We start from the raw sequence: 18533 nt of genomic DNA, 5'->3' as shown, positions 1-18533 counted from the left end.
AAAATACATACAGTCTTAAACACACAAAAATGATCGGAATGATCACACAATCTGAAATACACATACCATTTTTAAAGCTACTGAAATTAAATTTGCTATTTGCTAGCCCAACTATTTCGTAGCTCCATGCAATCTAAAATCTTTTTATGTTTACCCGAAAAAGGTCTTACCGGGCCCACCGTGTGGTATTCCAAACATCGCATAAAGGGAGAAAATATGAGCACACTTCCGTCTTCAAAGTGATCGAAGTTTTGGCCAACGATTCATCAGCCGGCCATCAAACGAAATTTGATATTCATACACATTCGAGTAAACATTTTCGTACTTGTAGTGCTCATTTCCTCGTTAAGTTAGGTTCGGTTCGGTTTAATATGAAAGCAAATCGTAACGGATGGTAGCGTGCACAGATGTTCGCATCACAAACTGCAAAAAATGAATAGAAAATGGGATGCTTTGGATTTTTTTTCCACATCGGAGCGAAAATCGGATAGAATAAAACCAAATCCAAATCCCAGCACTGTAGACAAATGGAACATGTCAGAATAGATTAATTGGATGCTCCATAAACAGTACCACCCCGAAACGATCTGGCCGCGTGTTTGCTTATGGCTTTTTTTTTATCAATCCTGCCTTCTTGTTTTTCCGGTTGAAATCTCATTAACAAGGGTTACATTATGATCCTTCAAGCGGACAGCTTTGCCTAAATATTTACTACTTTAAGGTTCGTGCGTAACGGTGCAGTGAGTTCGCAGCTGTAATGTCCATTGGCGAAGACTAGGAATGAGCCAGCAATTTGGCAAATTGACACGGAGCTGGCAAGTCGATTGTGAGATTTCCTTTCATGGAAACCGACTGAAACGCGAACCAGTGTTCTTAACCACTCGGCAGACTGCGGTCATTTATCAAATTAAATCATCTTCATTGGGCTGTTTGTGTGCACACAATCCTTGCAGACGACGTGTGACGAACTTGAACCCGCACGATCATACCGCTAATTAACTTATATGGCAACGACGGATACGCACAAACGGGATATCGCTTTTGAAGCGTAACTAACACGCCTCGCTCATTTCGCTGTCAAACTATTAAACAACAGTTAGCGCAGCATACTCCCGAGCGCCGCGTTCAAATTGTCTCCTGGTACCATATTAATCACATCACACTTGCCCTCCCCTTTTAACCTCCCATTCCTAGGCGAACAGTAATCGGACCCCGACACCCACGACACGATCACGAAGGATCGTTACGTACAAGACAATGGTAACGCATAAAACGCCCATGTTTAGCGCCCACACAAACAGACCGGACGGTCGGACGATGCCGACATCAATAATTCGTCATTTGATGTAATCTTAATGGGGCTTTCCTGTTCACTTCCTGTCCACGAGTAACACACTTTCTCTTTCGCTCGCCAACTCGTCCCACGGTGACCGATTTTCGAAGGCAAGCCTCTCGGTGTTGGCCTGTAATTAAAATCGTATTAATAAAACATTTTATCACCTCGTAGAGGCTGCTCGCACAGGTGAGGTGAACAACTTGATACGATTCTAGGGAAAGGAAGCGAAAAAAAAAACCATGTAGCGAATAAACTACTGAATGCTAAACAGAGAAAAACTGCTGCACACATACAGGAGAAAATGTTGTTAATATATTTTTCATCCCCCTTTTCGGTGGGGTTTCGTCCATTTCATCTAGGTCGGTTCCTTTCGTGGTACAGTTGTCGAAATGTAAATTTGCTCCCTTCCATCAATTATGCATCGTTTTATGACGAAAGTGCCATTTTCTTATCATAACCTCCGCGAAACTTCATCGTCGAATGGAATGCTTGATTTTTCCCCGTTCAAGCACCACCCGCTAGGCGTTGGATGTGTAAGCGCGTAACGGTAGCACTTAATCATCACGGTCCCACGGCAACGCAGGAGACAATCGTGCTAAAATGCTATGTTGGACGGTCGCTTGAAAGCAGCAGGCAGCAAAAGCATAGCTTAACGTCGCTAGGTTATGCGATACCGGGCGTCTCCATCAAGTGCCAACGAAGATTGCCGGTTGGCTGTTTATAATGCTCCCGGGGTAATAGAGAAGAGTTCCGAAAACTGGTCAAAGTTTAATATGAATGGCTGGTGCTTATGGGTATAGTAATTTCTCATTCTCCTTCTACAGCGTGGCTATTATTAAACACCTTCTTCTCACAGGCATTTTTTCCATAACTTTTACCCATTGGTCTTAGCATCTCTTTAGAGATGCAGCGAGCATCACCCGTGGTGGCAGATCAAATTGAATCGATTACCCGGATAAGCACCACGGAATTGTGCATTCCGTGCCATGTACTGTACGCTGTTTATGCAGCACACGATATGCCAATTATGTGAACGCAGCTCAAGCAGCTTGCGGGGCACACAACACTCCCGTACATCACTATTCCAACAATATGGCAATCCCGGCCAAGCACACCATGCGACATGCAAATACGCAAGAATAGTCCCGAGCACAACCAGAACCAATCTGCATACGACCCACCGACCCGTAAGGAAGAGGAACGGAATTGTTCACCATACCGTTTTGACAAATGACAATGGTGAGGTCCCTGACAAACGCACCGAAAGCAGGACAATGGGACGGGTGAAATATGAATTTTAAACACGCATGTGTTCTACACCGTTCGTTTGGGTGGGAGATTTAAATATGACAGCCTTGGAGGGGTGGTTTCGGTTTTCATGCAAATCAAACCCATCACAAACCAGATCCTTGTTGCCGGAAGTGGTAGATAAGGTAAGAAATTATTTAAAAGCGACTAGTGACACGAGTAGCCACACTGGACGAATGACCCGAACCACTTTGCCCAGGAGAATGGAATGCGAACTAACAATTCTTGCTTTGCCTTAAATACGTTGAGAAAGTGTTCCTTCAAAGTGTTCATAATATGCTCGGAAGATCAGCAGAGTTTGGTCTCTTTGTGTCGAGCTTTACATACAATCGAGAAACATTTTTGTTATTTCTTTGTTCGTCTTGAAAGATTGATTAATTTAATGTTAGTAGAAACATCATTACTCTGTACCTAACTCAAAATTTTTTACCAACTGCTCTAATTTTTGGTAGCTTTCGTAACATTTCTGAGCTGCAGAGAAGTTATGCAAATATCATCTGGCTACATTTACATTTCGCCTGAATCGTTCTCGTGCATTCCGTGCCTTTAAACATCAAATGCCAGCCGATAGACAAAGCAATTGAAAACTGTTGCTACTTTTGGGAAAATTAATTTTGCTAATGAATCCATCCTAATCCATCGATTGTCTAATCCGCGACACACCTTCCCAGAATCCATCTAAACAACGCGCCTGCAACGCATTGACGCTCGCATTGCTCGTCTAATTATCATTAGAAGCGCTAATCCAACGTAGCAATTCAATGCACAATAAGTAACACACCAAAGTACCACTCGTCGTTGGCTATTGTTTTGTAAATAAACGCAACTTTACCAACTTCCACTAGCACTTGGTACATAAATACTAGCAATTTTGCTGGAATCAAAACAAGCACCGGCTTTATAAACCACTTTGCCGAATGCTTGGCAGCACATCAAAAACCAGTATATACGATTCGGTGTACAACGGCACCGCCTCCCTTTAGATGTCAGGTGACTACGGGCAAACGGTACGGGCAAGAATGCGGCTGCGTCTTATTAAGAATTCCTACGATCACGTAAACACGCTCGCCAACCAGCATCACCCACAATTATACATAAGCTGAACTATCAAAATACCATCTTCTTCCACAGCCGGCTTCTGGCCCCAGTTGGTCCCTGGTCCCACTAACATCCGTTTGGGTAATTCACATTGCCCAGTGCACCCAAGGTAACGAGAAGTTAGGTCGAAGCAGTAATCATGAAATTAAACATGAAAATTGTTTATTCCCTCGGAGGCTAATGGTTCCAATTACGGAGTACGATTTCTGACGATCGTTTGCAGAAGTAAGCACGATTTTTCATCTTTTTTTCTCCTTCTTTCAGTACTGTACACTGCCTACTTCCCCAAATAGTTTACCAAAAAAAAAACATATCCTTGAAAATCGTATCCCTTTTGAAGCACACCGAATGGATGTTCATTTCGATGTATTCAACAATCTGCACGTACTCGGCAAATGGCACGACTAGCATCATTCCAACTCGGCGCCTTCCAACACACGGAACTAGGGGCGAGACGTAGAGTGCAGAACGATACCCTTTTCCGGACGGGGCAAGCGGTAGTCAAAACAGTTTTACATTCCACGTACCAACACCGTCCATCGACTCGACTCCAGAATGCCATTCCGTATCATCACTTTCTCTCACACGCACACAAAAGGATGTAATTTAATTCATTTATCGTTCGTGCTCTGTTTATGAGTGATCGTGTCTTTCCCGTTCGGAACTGGAAATGTATTCCCAATTGCTTGGAATGCTGGTAATGATCAGATCCAATTTTATCGAATTGATGTTTTGCAATAATTCTATTGCCAAGATGGAACTGGTTTAGCACGTTCATAGAGGCAACGAAAACAAATCCTCCAAGCTTGTTTGCTATAAATCAGAGGTAATGGAATTGTGTTCTTGTATTCCTTTTATGTATATTTGACTACCATTGCCCAATGTTTTGATCTTCATGTTGTATTTATATTGACCTTCCCTGTAATATCGCAAGATCATCTATATGTACAGAAGAAGTGTAGTAAGTCCAATTTGAAGTGGACAGATTATTGATTGACTATCAACCGGGAACAGTTCAGAGAACTTCTTCACGGCGACTACTTCTTCTCAGCAAACAACCTCTAGAACCTCTAGAGTAGAAGATCATATCCGGATCTCGAAGTGACTGAACATCATATCCGGAACATCATATTTATTATTTACATAATAAATACTCAAACTACAAACATTTTATAATATTCCAGTTTTAACTGAGATGATCGTTATTAGTCTATAGCAATCTACAGCAACGTAATGTATTTAGCAATTATATGAAAAATAACCTGTACAACCATCCCAATCCAAACACTCCCTTTGACGCATATTTCTTGCTCAGTAACGAAACAGTCCTCACTTATTCACTCACGTTTGTGAAGAATAATTGCATGTTTACTGTAAACCACCCATTTCGTTTTATGTTTCCTTGCCCATTCGACTCCATGTCCCGCATCCTCTACCCAACCATCCCACGACGACGTGAGAGTGTGGTCTTAATTTTCCTTTTTAACCATTTTATTTACAACCAACGCCCCGTGTAACAGGTGTTTGGATTTTATTAATAAATAATTTATGTCAGCGGTGAACGAGTTTCACGCAGAAGAAACCGAACCGCGTTACAAGAAAACGGATAAGAAACAAAACGGAAGCATTGTGGGCGGGTAGTGTGCGAACCGTAGTGGAAGTGTTGAACGTAGATTGCAAAAAAAAAACAAACGAGAGGCAATGAAAAAAAGGAAAACACCCCCACGTTGTGGTTATGTTGTGGAAATTTGCTTAAGCATTCCCTTTTACTCATGAAATCCGTTACCGTTATAAGAAAACGTTAAGTGAAGGTAAGTGTTTTTCTTTCGATGTCCTTCCGGTGGAAAGTTCGCCAGGTTCTTGCAATTGCTTAATGTTGTTTTGACTACTTCAAAACTCCCTCTTCAGAAACGGCCCCATTTCGCGTCGAGTTGGGTAGGGTTGGGAATTAATTAAACAATTGTTTACGCTTTGCTAACTGGATTTTATGTTTTTTTTTTTTATGGTGACGAAAACGGAATTTTCCACCCGAAGCGGGAAACGCCATATTTTCCGTTCTGATCGGCACGCTGGAACTAGATGCATAATGCCAAAACAACTACTTGTTGTCGAAAATGGCACCAGCGCGTAAAGATTCCACCTTTTGCCGGGCGAGCACAAAACAGCAAAGCGAACTGCAATTACGAAGTTTTGCTCGTAAAAAAATGTATATAAATATATATATACATATATAACCAACAACAACTGGCGGCGGGGCACAGATTTGACGGATCGAGAAAAGAAGCATAAAAAAGAACCATATTCCAGTGGCCTCCCCTTAAAACGACTTTCAGTGTCAAGGCACCGCAAACTGGTGTACAACTTTGTCTCCCTAGAAAGTCCTTACTGAAGACTGAAGACCAACGTGCCATTCCACGAACGATGCAGACAAATAAAACGCGCTGAAATAACATAAACTAACGCCATAAATCAATTCAGCATATGGTGCTGTTGAAAAATTTTCCGCACACTTTCCTGGCACTGCTGGGTTGCGACCGGGAGGGATTCAAGGCTGGGTTGAGTTTGCAAGAGCGATCTGCCCCATTCATCACCGGTATCACGCGTGATCACAATCCGATATGTTATTGGGGGGGAAGGATTTTAATCTAATTTGAATATTGGACACCTTCGAACTCCCATCGAAGTACCGGTGCGATAAATCATACCTTCGTTTAGGAGAAATAAATAAAATATAGCTTTATCTTGGAAAATAAGATGTTACGGAATCGTATTCACACGGTAAAAACGCCAATTCAAATAGCAATCAGCATACAAAACCATTTTATCTTTAATTGATGCTTATTTTTTTTTTGTTTCTACTACTTTCTACTAATTCTACTTTTCGAAGTAGCCTATTGAGTAACCATGAATATATGTAAAGAAAAATACACGGTTGACAACAATAACACTGTTTCCATCTATAACCACTTCATTATTGATATATCACAGCGAAAGCATATTTAAATCACCACGTCTCAACGGTTTGGATAAAGATTAATTCGAACCCATAACCTTTCTTGTGCCCGGTGCTATCCCACGGTACGCGTTAATCTGGCTAAATCTGGATAGTAAAACGAGTCCATTCCGACCGTTCTCATCAATGACACCCACTGTAACGTCTTGCTTCATTGCTTCATATTTACAAAACCTTTCATCAAACACAAATCATCTCTGCGCGAAATGTTACCAAAATATGAATGATCCTCTGCCAGATCGCACCGGGGACTGGTCGTAATTTTTTGATAAAACCTGCGGCACCATGCACCATGCGCGTCACTACGTAATGGCGTTGAAAAACAGGTGAAGATTTATAAATAAAGTATTCCTTTTTTTCGGTTTTGTTCTTTCTCTGCGTTACACTTGACCAACAGTGCAAGCACAGCTGCCCGCCTTATAGGCGAGCGCACGAGTAAACCGGGTATAGAACCAGACGCAAATACATTCGACTCTACGCAACAGCGTCTCCCAGAGCAGCTTTCCCCGCCTTCGTATAACAGCGTTCCAGTTGTTTCAGGCTCAGGTTGTACACGCTTTACCCAAATCGTTTCTCACAGTATGTCGTTATTTAACGCTTTCATCTGATCGTCACCGGAGCTACAAGAAGAAACCCCATCGGACAGTTGTTTCTTGTTTCGCCTTTTGCATGTCAGTATTTGCATTTCTTTCGCAGGATTTTTTCCGTTCTCTGTTTTTTTCCTCTATGCTGTACAAATTCATCTCTTCCCAGAAAGACCTGGCTCGAGGACAAACTTTAGTGTACCCAACGCGAACAGTAGCAAATGCCGCACGGATCTATATGGACAAAAAGATAGAAGAAAAAAGTATATATATCCACGAATGATGAACGATCCTCGTCTTTTTTCCACTTCCTGCAGGACACGCTACATCCAGCTTTATTACAACTTTTATGAATCTTCTTATCCCGTGATACAGGCAATAAAATTTAATCCCATCCACTGTGCGACGCAGCAGGCCAGAAAAAAACCAGAAACACAAAAAAAACTGTATACGAATAAGGAAAAACTAAAATAAAACAAACAGAAAAAAACCCACTGCAAACGAAGGATGGAACGAGTTCGCATTCTCGCTAATCCTTCTTTGCTGATGATGTAAAATAAGAGGTTTTCCGCAGCGCAAACGAAGGGACACAATGCTTCCGGGCGTGGTAGAATCCGAGTGCGGAAAGCGATTGTACTGAAGTCATAAATTACAACTGTCAGATTGCATCGGACACCCGTCTCTTATCGCTTACTGTTGTTGCTAAACTTTCGTTTGTTTAAAGCCGGAAAATAGAAAACAGCTGAGCGTGAGATTAAACATGAAGCAAAAATGTACAGCAATGTAAAATTTACCGATTGCTAGAATTTAAAAAAAAAATAAGAAAACAATATTTTTGGTTTAATTGATTTTTTTACAGAAAGTCAAATCAGTCTAGAGAACGCTTCACCATGCATCAACCAAATCATTCTCAGATGTACTGGCTCTCTTTCTCTTTGCAACTGTTGTAAGGTTCTGCGGCCAGGTTCGCTGTTGTTCTCTTTCACGCACTCACGCAGCGTTGCTTGTGTCAAAACAGCTAAGCGTGCTAAGCGACCGCATGGTTAGCGACCACGTGCTGCGGGCAATGTTTTGATTCGTTGCTTGTGCAGTAATCTCCGTACAATCTCGTTTAAATCAAATCGAACTATCTCGGAGCACGCGACAAAACATTGCATTGTATGCAGCTGATAATAATTTAAAGTCCAAATGGTAAAAAATCGAGCCGCATGCAGGTACGCAACTAAGATCGGTTCTCTGCTCTTTCTTTCTCACGTTCACACCCGATTGACGTACGCACGTCACGCAGTGCTGCTAACCATCGCTAGAGCGGTATGCTTGGCGTGGATGCCGTGAGCAGCTGAAACAGCTGTTGAGCTAAGACTGTGCTTCATAGGATCATTTCTATAGGCAAGTTTTCACCTCTATTTTTCTTAAAGTAGAGTTATTCCAACCCACGATGATGAGTGGTAGTGGCTGTCCTGGAGCGTGAAACTGTCGGACCCGGCTGCGTCTCTGACGTGTCGATCTGTACTTGATGATCGTATCCTTTTCAAAAGGGCAGACACAATCTGAGTGGTGTTTTTAAAGACATTTTAATTATCAGAATTAACATCCTTCAATATCGTCTAACCAGAAAACATTTCAAGAAAGAATTCTAATATTCATAGTTAATCCGTGTCTGTATTAGTTATAACTAAATTTCTGATATCTTGTAGATCGTATTTGACTTATAGATCAATAGAAACAAAGAAATGTCATAAGAATGACGTCAGACATTCCAAGCCGTGAGATTTGTTATAATCGAATACACGAACAGAACTAACGCAGCGATTAAAATTGGTTAAAACCCGTTTGAAGCACTCCTTCAAATATATTACAACCCAATTTGTATTATTGCAAGAATGTTCGCTTTACCCTTAACACTTACACCAGCAAAAACACTTTAATTGTTCAGCATCACCCTCTTAACCACGCCATTTCACGCTCTCTTAACTAATAAAAGAAACGCCATTTCACTTAAGATTGTGGAACGCAACGTAGCGAATGTGGTTGGAGGTGATCGCAATAGGGGGTAGCCCCGTTATCACTCAAGCATTCCCGGAAGAGAGATGTGTGGTTTACACACATCTGCGCTCGCACATCCACACATATGCCCTTCATTCAAGAACAATTCATTTTCTTTGAACCCGCTACCCCGCCCCAGCAAGGGGTGGGTTGGGAACGCGCCCAAAGAAGAACGACCTGTTATCGACCCTCTTGTCCCAAGTCTCTAAACAAAATGAAAAAAAGGATTCCAATATTACTCGCTTGCGGGGGGGCTAGAAGTTTCATATGGTGCAAAAGAAAACGAAAGCCCGGTGTTCGTTTCTCGAGTGTTAGTCGGCTTTTTCACTGCCGAACGCTTCCGAAAGGATGTCTGGCGCACGCCAGCCATAAAAGAATTCTCATCGCTCAACCGTTACCATCCGCCCGCGTCCAGCATGGTACCTGCCAGAGACGCCCGAGATCTCCACAATCGCTATTCTGAACCGCCCCGAAGTACCATACGCCATCGTTGAAGGCACTGCTTAAGGACCTGCAGAGCACATCCTCGAGCCATTTTATTATGCTTTCCTTTCCGTTTTTGGTAATATTTTTATTTTTAGTCCCAACTTCGGGCACGTGTATCCTTATACAAACACTTTTGCTAGAGCTTTGTTTCTTCTTGATCGTCGGAATAGGCAAATCAAGCATTACGCCCTCTGTCTCACCGGGCGAATCGATAGAAAAAACGGAGGAATAAAACTAGCATACAGCACCCAAACCAAGCTGGGGCTCGTGTTTGGTGTGTAATCAGGTCCTATAACGAACCGTCTGGGGCGATTTCTTTAAAGGCGCGGCTCACCCAAACCCATCATCATCATCATCAACAACGTCTTGCAAAGAGGCTACGCAATCGATGAAGACGCGTTGGGAAACTCAAATTCAACTCATCCGTTCGGTCTGATGGAAATGTGCCGTACCGTTCCGAGAAAAATCTCCAACCGTCGCTGGTAGAAAAGATGGTCCGAATGGTAATGAATGCCATGGGATTGAGAGCTAACAGTAGTGTACCACACAACCAGACACACCTTCACTTGTTCAATTTTGCAGTAGGAGGACGCTTGCGAACTGCTACCGAGTGATGGGAAGGTACCATTCAAGATGACAAATACATTTTCTTCCTATCGAGGGAAAAATGTATCACTTTTACGGCAAATTGCTTCTTTCAACAGGGCAAAAAAAAAATATATTTTTAGCGATGGAAAGAAAATTTTGAACATATTTTTTATGGTTTCCTCGAGCATCTGGCACTAAAAACTAATTTATGACATTCTTTCCAGGGCAAAAAAAAACTAATTTGAATCTCTTATGCTGGGTCACATTTTATGAATACACCACTGTCAACCGATTGCGAACTTCATTTGAAACTGATAACAAATTATTACCACACTCTCCCATGGCTCCAACCACATTATTTGCGCCCCGCGTGTTATACGACGAAGCAAAAACTACAGCGCGATGAATATGCATCGGTATAAATATTCATCAAATATTTTGATGTCCACCTTCAGGCAATCAACGCATCATTTTCACCGAACTTGGATGTCGAAACAACGCAAATATATGTCCAATCGAATGGGCTACAGCCACCGTAGTTGTGTTGGCTTTCCAGGAACTTTATCATACATCAATCCAATCAAATCAAACTATTTTACATCGATTTTTATCTCGCCCCCCAAAACGGCACACACGCATTTTGTTGATTTAGTGACTAAACAGGTATGACTGTTTGTGTGCTAAATAAATTTGAAATTTCACCCACCGGACACGTGTACAGGGGAGTTCCAAACATAATTTCTCTTTCACAAGCAGCGCTGGAAATTACTTTAATTTTATAATTCATCGCCATGGTTGAGTGTCCGCGTGTCAACCGCGTGTTCGTCCGGAAAGCAGAGATTATGTGAAATTGGGAATTAATACAACAAAACCACTTCCAGCCACAACCTGACACATGCATCTTTCGACGGTCCCCAATTTGATTGACACCGTAAAAATGGTCATTATTGGAAGCATGTGGAAGTGTTCGATTCCAACAAGGGGGTAAACAAGGATATGACAGTGGGAGGAAAATGGAACCGACTATAAAAAATCGATCCAACACACCAGAAAAAATATGAACACACACACACACACATGCTGTCATGCGTGTCACCCGTTGATTACCCCATTGTGGCCAATCGGAGGCGTTTTTTTTGGTTTATGCTCTCCCTGTGATTAATGCTACTTGTGACAGCAGAACGTTCCCCCCGGCACGATTCCGAACTTTGCACCCTAGGGGACGAAAAGTAATTATTACGCCCGGGTGTACAATCGAGAGGTGCAAAAGGTGTAGAGGTGTTTTGCGCGTAAAATTTAGTTTTAATTTTGCATTCATTATTCGCGCTTCATTCGGCTCAGATCAGCAATATGCAGCGGTTCTATTGACTGTTTTTGTGAGCAAATAGCAAAATGGAGCTGGTTTGTATGAGTTGTGAGCCTGTTAATCACGTCTGATAATTAGAAAAACACATTTTGATTTAATAAGTCAGCCAAGTGACTTTTGCCAGGATCATTCAAATTGATCAACGGATAATGTTTAAAAAAAAAGGAATATGGGCACTGAAACGTACCGAAAGGTAACGTAGTGTAATGCACTTTATCACAACGAATGTTTCATAACTTGAAGTATGTATTAACGGAGACAGAAAGTTTTCCGGAACATGTATCTGGGGAGACTAGCTTTGCCGTACCAAATGAACTGCTTTTCAAATTGTGTGCACCTTCAACATCTTCCAGCGCCACCCATCATGAAGTTTATAACCCGTAAAAGCCCCGACTAAAACCTTCCCATCCAACCTCGTATAAAACCACAATATCACTCTAATTTAGTTCCCTTTTTTTCTCTTCAATTCCTACTTCAAATACCCGCACCACAAACACAGCAAAGATGAAATGCTCCCTGCGTGGTACGTGTGCGCCTTTAGCAAACCGCACTCGGGTAGAAGTTTCCCATGATTCTGCACCTGGGAACCACACGGCAGGGCTTTATGTCAGCAGCTTCCGCTTACATTTCCCTATCAAACATTAACATATGCTTTATTCACTTGCATTTACAGAAATTTCCATCCGACTGTTCCGTTCACCGAGCGGGGAACTCTCTCTCTCTCTCGCGTTCTTCCAGTGTCGATGGAAAGCCTGCACCCCATGAAGCACTCTTTCACCGTCGGTCTGACCGTCAATGTTTCACCATTCCGGGGTTTGTCTTGCTGGAGGATGGTTGGCAGACAACATGGGGGACGACGTCAAAATGCTGGCGTTATCTACCGAACTCATGCTGCTGTTTCTGTCCAGGAAGGACACTAACAGGTAGGTAATGCAGGAAAGCATCCTGACACAAGCATCCGAAACAATGTGACCGAAATGAATGAACAGAAAATGAAGTGGTAGGATGGACAAGCAAGGTGTAACAAGGGACATGCACAAACAAAAACAAAACAACAGCTGATCCAAAGCGTACCCCCCACCGTACGATGGCTGAGATTATGATGCAAATGAAAAAAGACGTATCCACCGAAGCAGCACATTTGCTTCCGTCTCGTCTCAATTCCACCCACTGCATCCTTGCTCTACAACACTAGCTTTGGTTGTAGAGAAAAAGAAAAGGAAACGCCATTCGTGTCACTTTACCTCCCTAACATCACAACTTTATCATTCGCCACTCAACCGAAGGATCACGGAAGAGCGGTGGTGGAGTTTGGGACGTTTGGGGAAAGACGAATCTAAAGCTTTTCCTATCCAAACCCATACCTGCCCAATGCTCGTGTTTGAAAAAGGATACCGCTTAGCTGCTCAGCATAACCTCACTTCATCTTGGGGCTTTAGCGAGACAGCATTGGTGCTGGTTACGGGTGGAGCGGGAGCGCAGTGGTCGGTTGTCAGTGGCACCGCCCTACCCCAACACAGATGAAAGGAAACGGGCCACATTATGCTCCGGGAGAATGCTTTCAGGCATTCGGGGATTTGTTGTATCAACAAGCGTGTATGTAAACACCCGTGCGCAAGAACCGTGGAGAAAGAGAATGAGATGAGTGCATTTGGGAGTGCTGCTGCTCCCTGTTCGTAGTGAATGGTGGGAAAAGATTTCTTTTCCATTCGGTGGGAGACATCATGGTAGATGGTTCTCTTTGACTTAGGCAAATCATATACATGCAGCGATGTCCTACCCTTCAAATCCACAGTGCGTGGAACAATGTTATGTGAGATATTTAGTTGTAATTATTATTATTAATAAACGAGCATAAATATAGATTTTCGTGACTCACGATGTCTGAAAACCTCCAAAGTAAATTTGTACACATCCTTTTCCTCTAATAACATATTTAAATTCATCACCATTTGTCTGCAATAAGAGACGAACGATTAGCAAGTGAATACGACAGTAGATTGTTAGCAATGTTATAAAAAAGATCATCATTAGAGCAAATAGAAATGATGAAGAAAATAATTTTGATACAATACGAAGATATAGACCACTTTAACAACCTATGCTCCAGGCATAGACTCTAAAATATATGCTTGGTGATTATCTTATGAATTTACTATTTACAGTACAAGGGTAAGCCGATTTGAAGATTCCATTCAACAACAAAAATATACTTTGTAGATTCTTAAATTTATCAATGCACTATTAGTTACTAACAATTATTAAGCGAATGCTATCGAAGCAAATTAACCTCGAGTTACATTTAAATTGAACATATTTTAATAACCAACACTGTATGCAAAACAAATGACCAAAAAAGATAACGATACAGATGATAGAAGAGAAAGAGAAAAAATACGATCGTAGAAAATTTAGTACAAGAGCCATATTTTGCGAGGGTTCGTTTGAAGTGGCTCGTTTTGCTGCCAAGCAATGGTTTTCTAAGGACTTCTAAAGGATGACGCTTCAACCCTATATTTGGACGAGGGTGTTCTGAAGGGTGACTAAAGACGCCCCGACACCGAAGGATACGTGGTATCAGTTGCAACTTGAGGACAACGGCAATCCCGTGATTTATGTAGCGCATATGGAAGATTGTATGGAGAGTATATGAGAGGATTACAATGGCGCTTGAATCACACCATCATATTCGCGATATGCACTCATCCTTACGACATTCGTGCACACAAACGTCATACTGACATACTAAATACCATACCATACTAAATGCAACGCAATTTGGTTAATTTTTGCTCCGTTTTAATTCCCAGAACGAATTTTACGCGTCACTTTATGTTTGTATGAAATGAAATTACGACGCTTCATTTTAATTGCCTCCATAGCTACAATGAACGAGTTAGAACAACAGAATAGTACGAATTGTAGCGTTAGATTGTTAACATAATTTGTTATTACTGCATGAAAAATTGGATAACATTACAGCCAATTGTAGTTTCCAAATATACAACCGTCTGTAATTAAATTATCATTACAAATTAACGAACAATTACCAGTTCGCTGCTTCCAGTGTAACCGGATAATGTGCGGCATACCGCCCAAAGACACAAAAAAAGAAGAGAAAACGCAGATTGCAACACAATCTGCAAACACCACGCGTAACAGCGTGTTACGCGATTCACCAGCACCGAAGGCATGGGTTAGATGTTGCGGTTAGGCAAGTGAATCCACTGAACCGACAAAAACGTGCATCGGCGTCCTTTCAGTGAGAGCACCCGGCAATTTCAGGAAGGTTCCTACCGAGCGGTAGGATTTTATACGGATCGATTAGCACATTGTGGTTTGCATCTCGAGATGCTGCTCGCTCGCGGTATCGGTATCGGACTGTTCCGCCCATTCCTTGCACAAAATCTCTGGCAAGTAATTACCGCATTCCGTGCAACCATCGTTAAGTTTTAATATCTCATCCCCTTTAGAACGGTGCCGAATGGCTTTGTTGATTGCCTGCTGAACATCACTTGCGTAAACGAGAGTAGTAAAAACTACAGCCAAATGAAAACTGTCATCATTTCGTGAACCGAACCATGATCCAAGCCCTAAGGAAAGTATCAAAACAACCAGCACAGAATAAAGTGGGCGAGAAAAAATCAATATCTCATCATCCAAACGACACAACACCATTCATCTAACCATCCCTCAGACCGTTCACTTTCGGACCGTAAAGTGGCAGCGGAAATCGGTCAGAATAGTCCATCCATAATTATTATATACGTTGCTCCGCACATGTTCCAGAGCGCACACACATAACCTTCGATACACGAGCAAAACAAAAAAGCGCAGAGAAATAGGAAAAGCTTTCAAAATCCTTCAACATTCCGTCCGCAGCGGGTTGATAGAACCCGATAGCTCGATCTCCGTTCGTGTGGAAAAATGCTCTCGCAAGCAATAATTCCCGGGTCCTTCCTCAGCAGCGGCGCAGCAATAATCTTCGACGAGCAGGATATCCAGCGTTCGCTCCATTTATAAAGTTCATAAATAGCCTCCTGACGAGAAAAAAAAATACTGGGATAGCTGGGATTGGGGAATAGAAACGGGAACGTCACTTCTGCCGTTATGCTACGCGTATCAACGAAAGTACCCAAACAAACGAAACGTGCGAAAGCTTTTTCGTTCGCTGAGAATTCCAAGAATCGCATGGGCTGTAAATTATCATCGCAATGGCGCTTTCCCGTCCAAGGTCAAGCTGTGGGGAAGCTGACACAGCGGAAATGTAACGGATTTCTTTCGATACCGATAGTTTCCCATTCGAACCGTTGCCCTTATTACTGTGTCAGTTTGAATAGTGATACCGATACAAAGGTACGATCAACAATAAAACCCTAGACACAAGCAGATAGTGCTTCTGATACAAACGTCAAAGAACCAATAAGCTGATGCTTAAACATTCTTCGGACGCATTGAACTTATTCATACATTCCAGATCAGCCTCACATCGTGCGCTTGACAGACGGCTGTCAACTGGAATTATCTTCCTGGTGCACTGTCCAGACGGCACCCAACTGAAGTACTCCCGGATTGAGCGCAAAAGAGAGCAAGATATATTGGGGAGGGAGAGTGAGAAGAAATCAAATGCAAATAGCGCCCAACATCTCGAATATCCCGACCACTTACCTCATCCCATTTGATAAACTTCTCGCCGTCCTGGAGCGCCCTCGGGACATCCATAACGCCCAGTTTGACGGCGGTTGGGTTGTTCATCGCCACCGTCGTGCTGCTCGCGGCTGTCTGACCACCGGCATTCGCGCTCGGGGAGGCTACATTTCTCGGCGAACACGATGACAGCGATTGTGGCGACTGAGTTTGCTGTTTGCCACCAGCACCATCCGCTGCACCCGACGTTGCACTTGCGGCTGGCAATAGGGAGGCCATCTTTCCGCGTACTGCCACCAATGCCCGTCAACAGAGCGCAACACACAAACACACACACACAGAAACACAGACGGATCACTGGAAGGGGGATCGATTGCCGATAATTCAATCAATCTCCTTGCCGCTATGTCGCCCGGATGCACTTACACAATCACTAATACACGTTGACGGGCGCGCACAATCACACGCACGCGAGGGTAACTCTTTTCCTGGAAGTAACTTTTTTTTTACCAACGCAGAATCTCACACAAAATGGCGACCGAGGATTTGAAGAACACCCCCGACAATCCGGATCCGGATGTGCAACCTAGACGACACACACACTCACACGCACACTCGTGTGTTTGTGGTGGGGAGGGGGGTTTAATATACCCTTTTTATGGGACACACACACTCAGCCACACACGTGCCTTCGCGACACACGTGCCATTGTTGCCGTTTTAATTAATATTTACACCCGGTCGGATACATTTTCCATTAATCACCACCAACCGATCCTGCCCGGGGAAACCCGTCGAACTTCGATGGGAAAGCAGAACGAAAAGCACACTCTTTTCACGCCACTCCTGCACGAGCCAAAGGAAGCTCACTTTCAGTTCTGCGCCTGGCTTTGTGTGGTTCTGGTGGGTTTAATCAATTGCGGACGTCAATGTTGAAGCAATTCTGAAAAGAAAAACGAAAGAAAAGTAGGAAAATTCAAAGCACGGTCCGACATGGCAACGGCAAATAAGCTGTTGCACAATTGCTCGAATTGTTCTTCCCCTTTTAGAATCGGCGCTTTCGACTAGTCGAATCTAGAATAAACAATTATTTGCCACCATTTGCATATCCACCGAACCAGTGTGCCGGGTGCGCGCCATTTGATTGGTGTCTAACTCTAATTCGCGTAATCAGCGAGAACGATTCTTTTGATCTGTACAAACAACCACCTCGATCCAATCGGCAAGAATCGATCGCCCGCGACCGCAAATCGACGAGGCCCCAGCACGACCATTTTTGCTGCGGCAACGGTAATGGGACACACACGCACACAATTTAATTTATGCAAACAGCGAGGATACGCCGTGTGGCCGTGGTAGATCGGCCGCACGAGATTACCACGAGTAACGAATGAATGGGTGACAAACGAGTAGATTTTAAAACCACTGCTAAAGATGCTCGCCCGGCTGATTCCGGGCTGCCCTTCGGTGGAGCACGTTTGTCCTTTGAGACGAGATACATCTCGAATCAGTACGGTGCCCCGATACTACTGATTTATGGTAGTGGCTCCACAGTAAAGCAAGTATAAATTATGTCCCTCCAGTCTCCGCGTGGGAACGCAATACGCAAGCAAAACTAGAGCGAGCGGAGGAAGCAAACACGTGCAAATGGTAATAAAAACGAACGAAATAGTGCCTCTTTGGTGAAAGAAGAAATGCGCTTCGACGAAGCCACGCTGGCAGGTTCCAGTGCAAGAGTGTGTGCTGTGGCCGCTGCTTGTTGCTTAAGCAAAACACTTTACCCGCCCGGAACGCCCCGGCCAGGGCGGTGAGATGAGGGTGCACATAACCAAAAGGGCGGTGGGTGCTGCGTCGGCAGATGATGGCACTTTCCAACATGCCACCAACATCAGGCGAAGGAAACGGACTGAACCGAACGAAGGCTGCCGCTAAGTGATTGATGATGAATGGACGTCAGTTCGCGCGTGCAGACGGATGGAATGATTTGATTTTCGACGTATAAATGTTTTGCGGATTTATTTCTCATTCGTCTTCGGGTGATGTGTGTTTTCTTGCGATATTT

The 18533-nt window shown here is 43.2% G+C and overlaps 1 protein-coding gene and 1 non-coding gene across 2 annotated transcripts in view; one reads left to right on the top strand and one right to left on the bottom strand.

Annotated features, from left to right (window-relative positions):
- LOC128711950 (1-phosphatidylinositol 4,5-bisphosphate phosphodiesterase classes I and II) overlaps positions 1–16751 on the bottom strand; it is a 63525-nt gene extending 46774 nt beyond the window's left edge. Inside the window, exon 1 of the mRNA XM_053806841.1 lies at positions 16494–16751. Within this exon, the coding sequence (XP_053662816.1) occupies positions 16494–16751 (258 nt within the window). The remainder of the gene's footprint in view (positions 1–16493) is intronic.
- On the top strand, positions 8698–8898 carry LOC128716558 (small nucleolar RNA U3). The gene has a single exon (XR_008410042.1). It is a non-coding gene; the product is annotated as a small nucleolar RNA U3 (small nucleolar RNA).
- Positions 16752–18533: the final 1782 nt, after the last annotated feature.

This window comes from Anopheles marshallii, chromosome 3 (genome assembly GCF_943734725.1).
Source record: "Anopheles marshallii chromosome 3, idAnoMarsDA_429_01, whole genome shotgun sequence".
Lineage (NCBI taxonomy): Eukaryota > Metazoa > Arthropoda > Insecta > Diptera > Culicidae > Anopheles > Anopheles marshallii.
The sequence above is the reverse complement of the archived record's forward strand: the minus strand, read 5'-3'. Positions and strand labels throughout refer to the sequence as shown.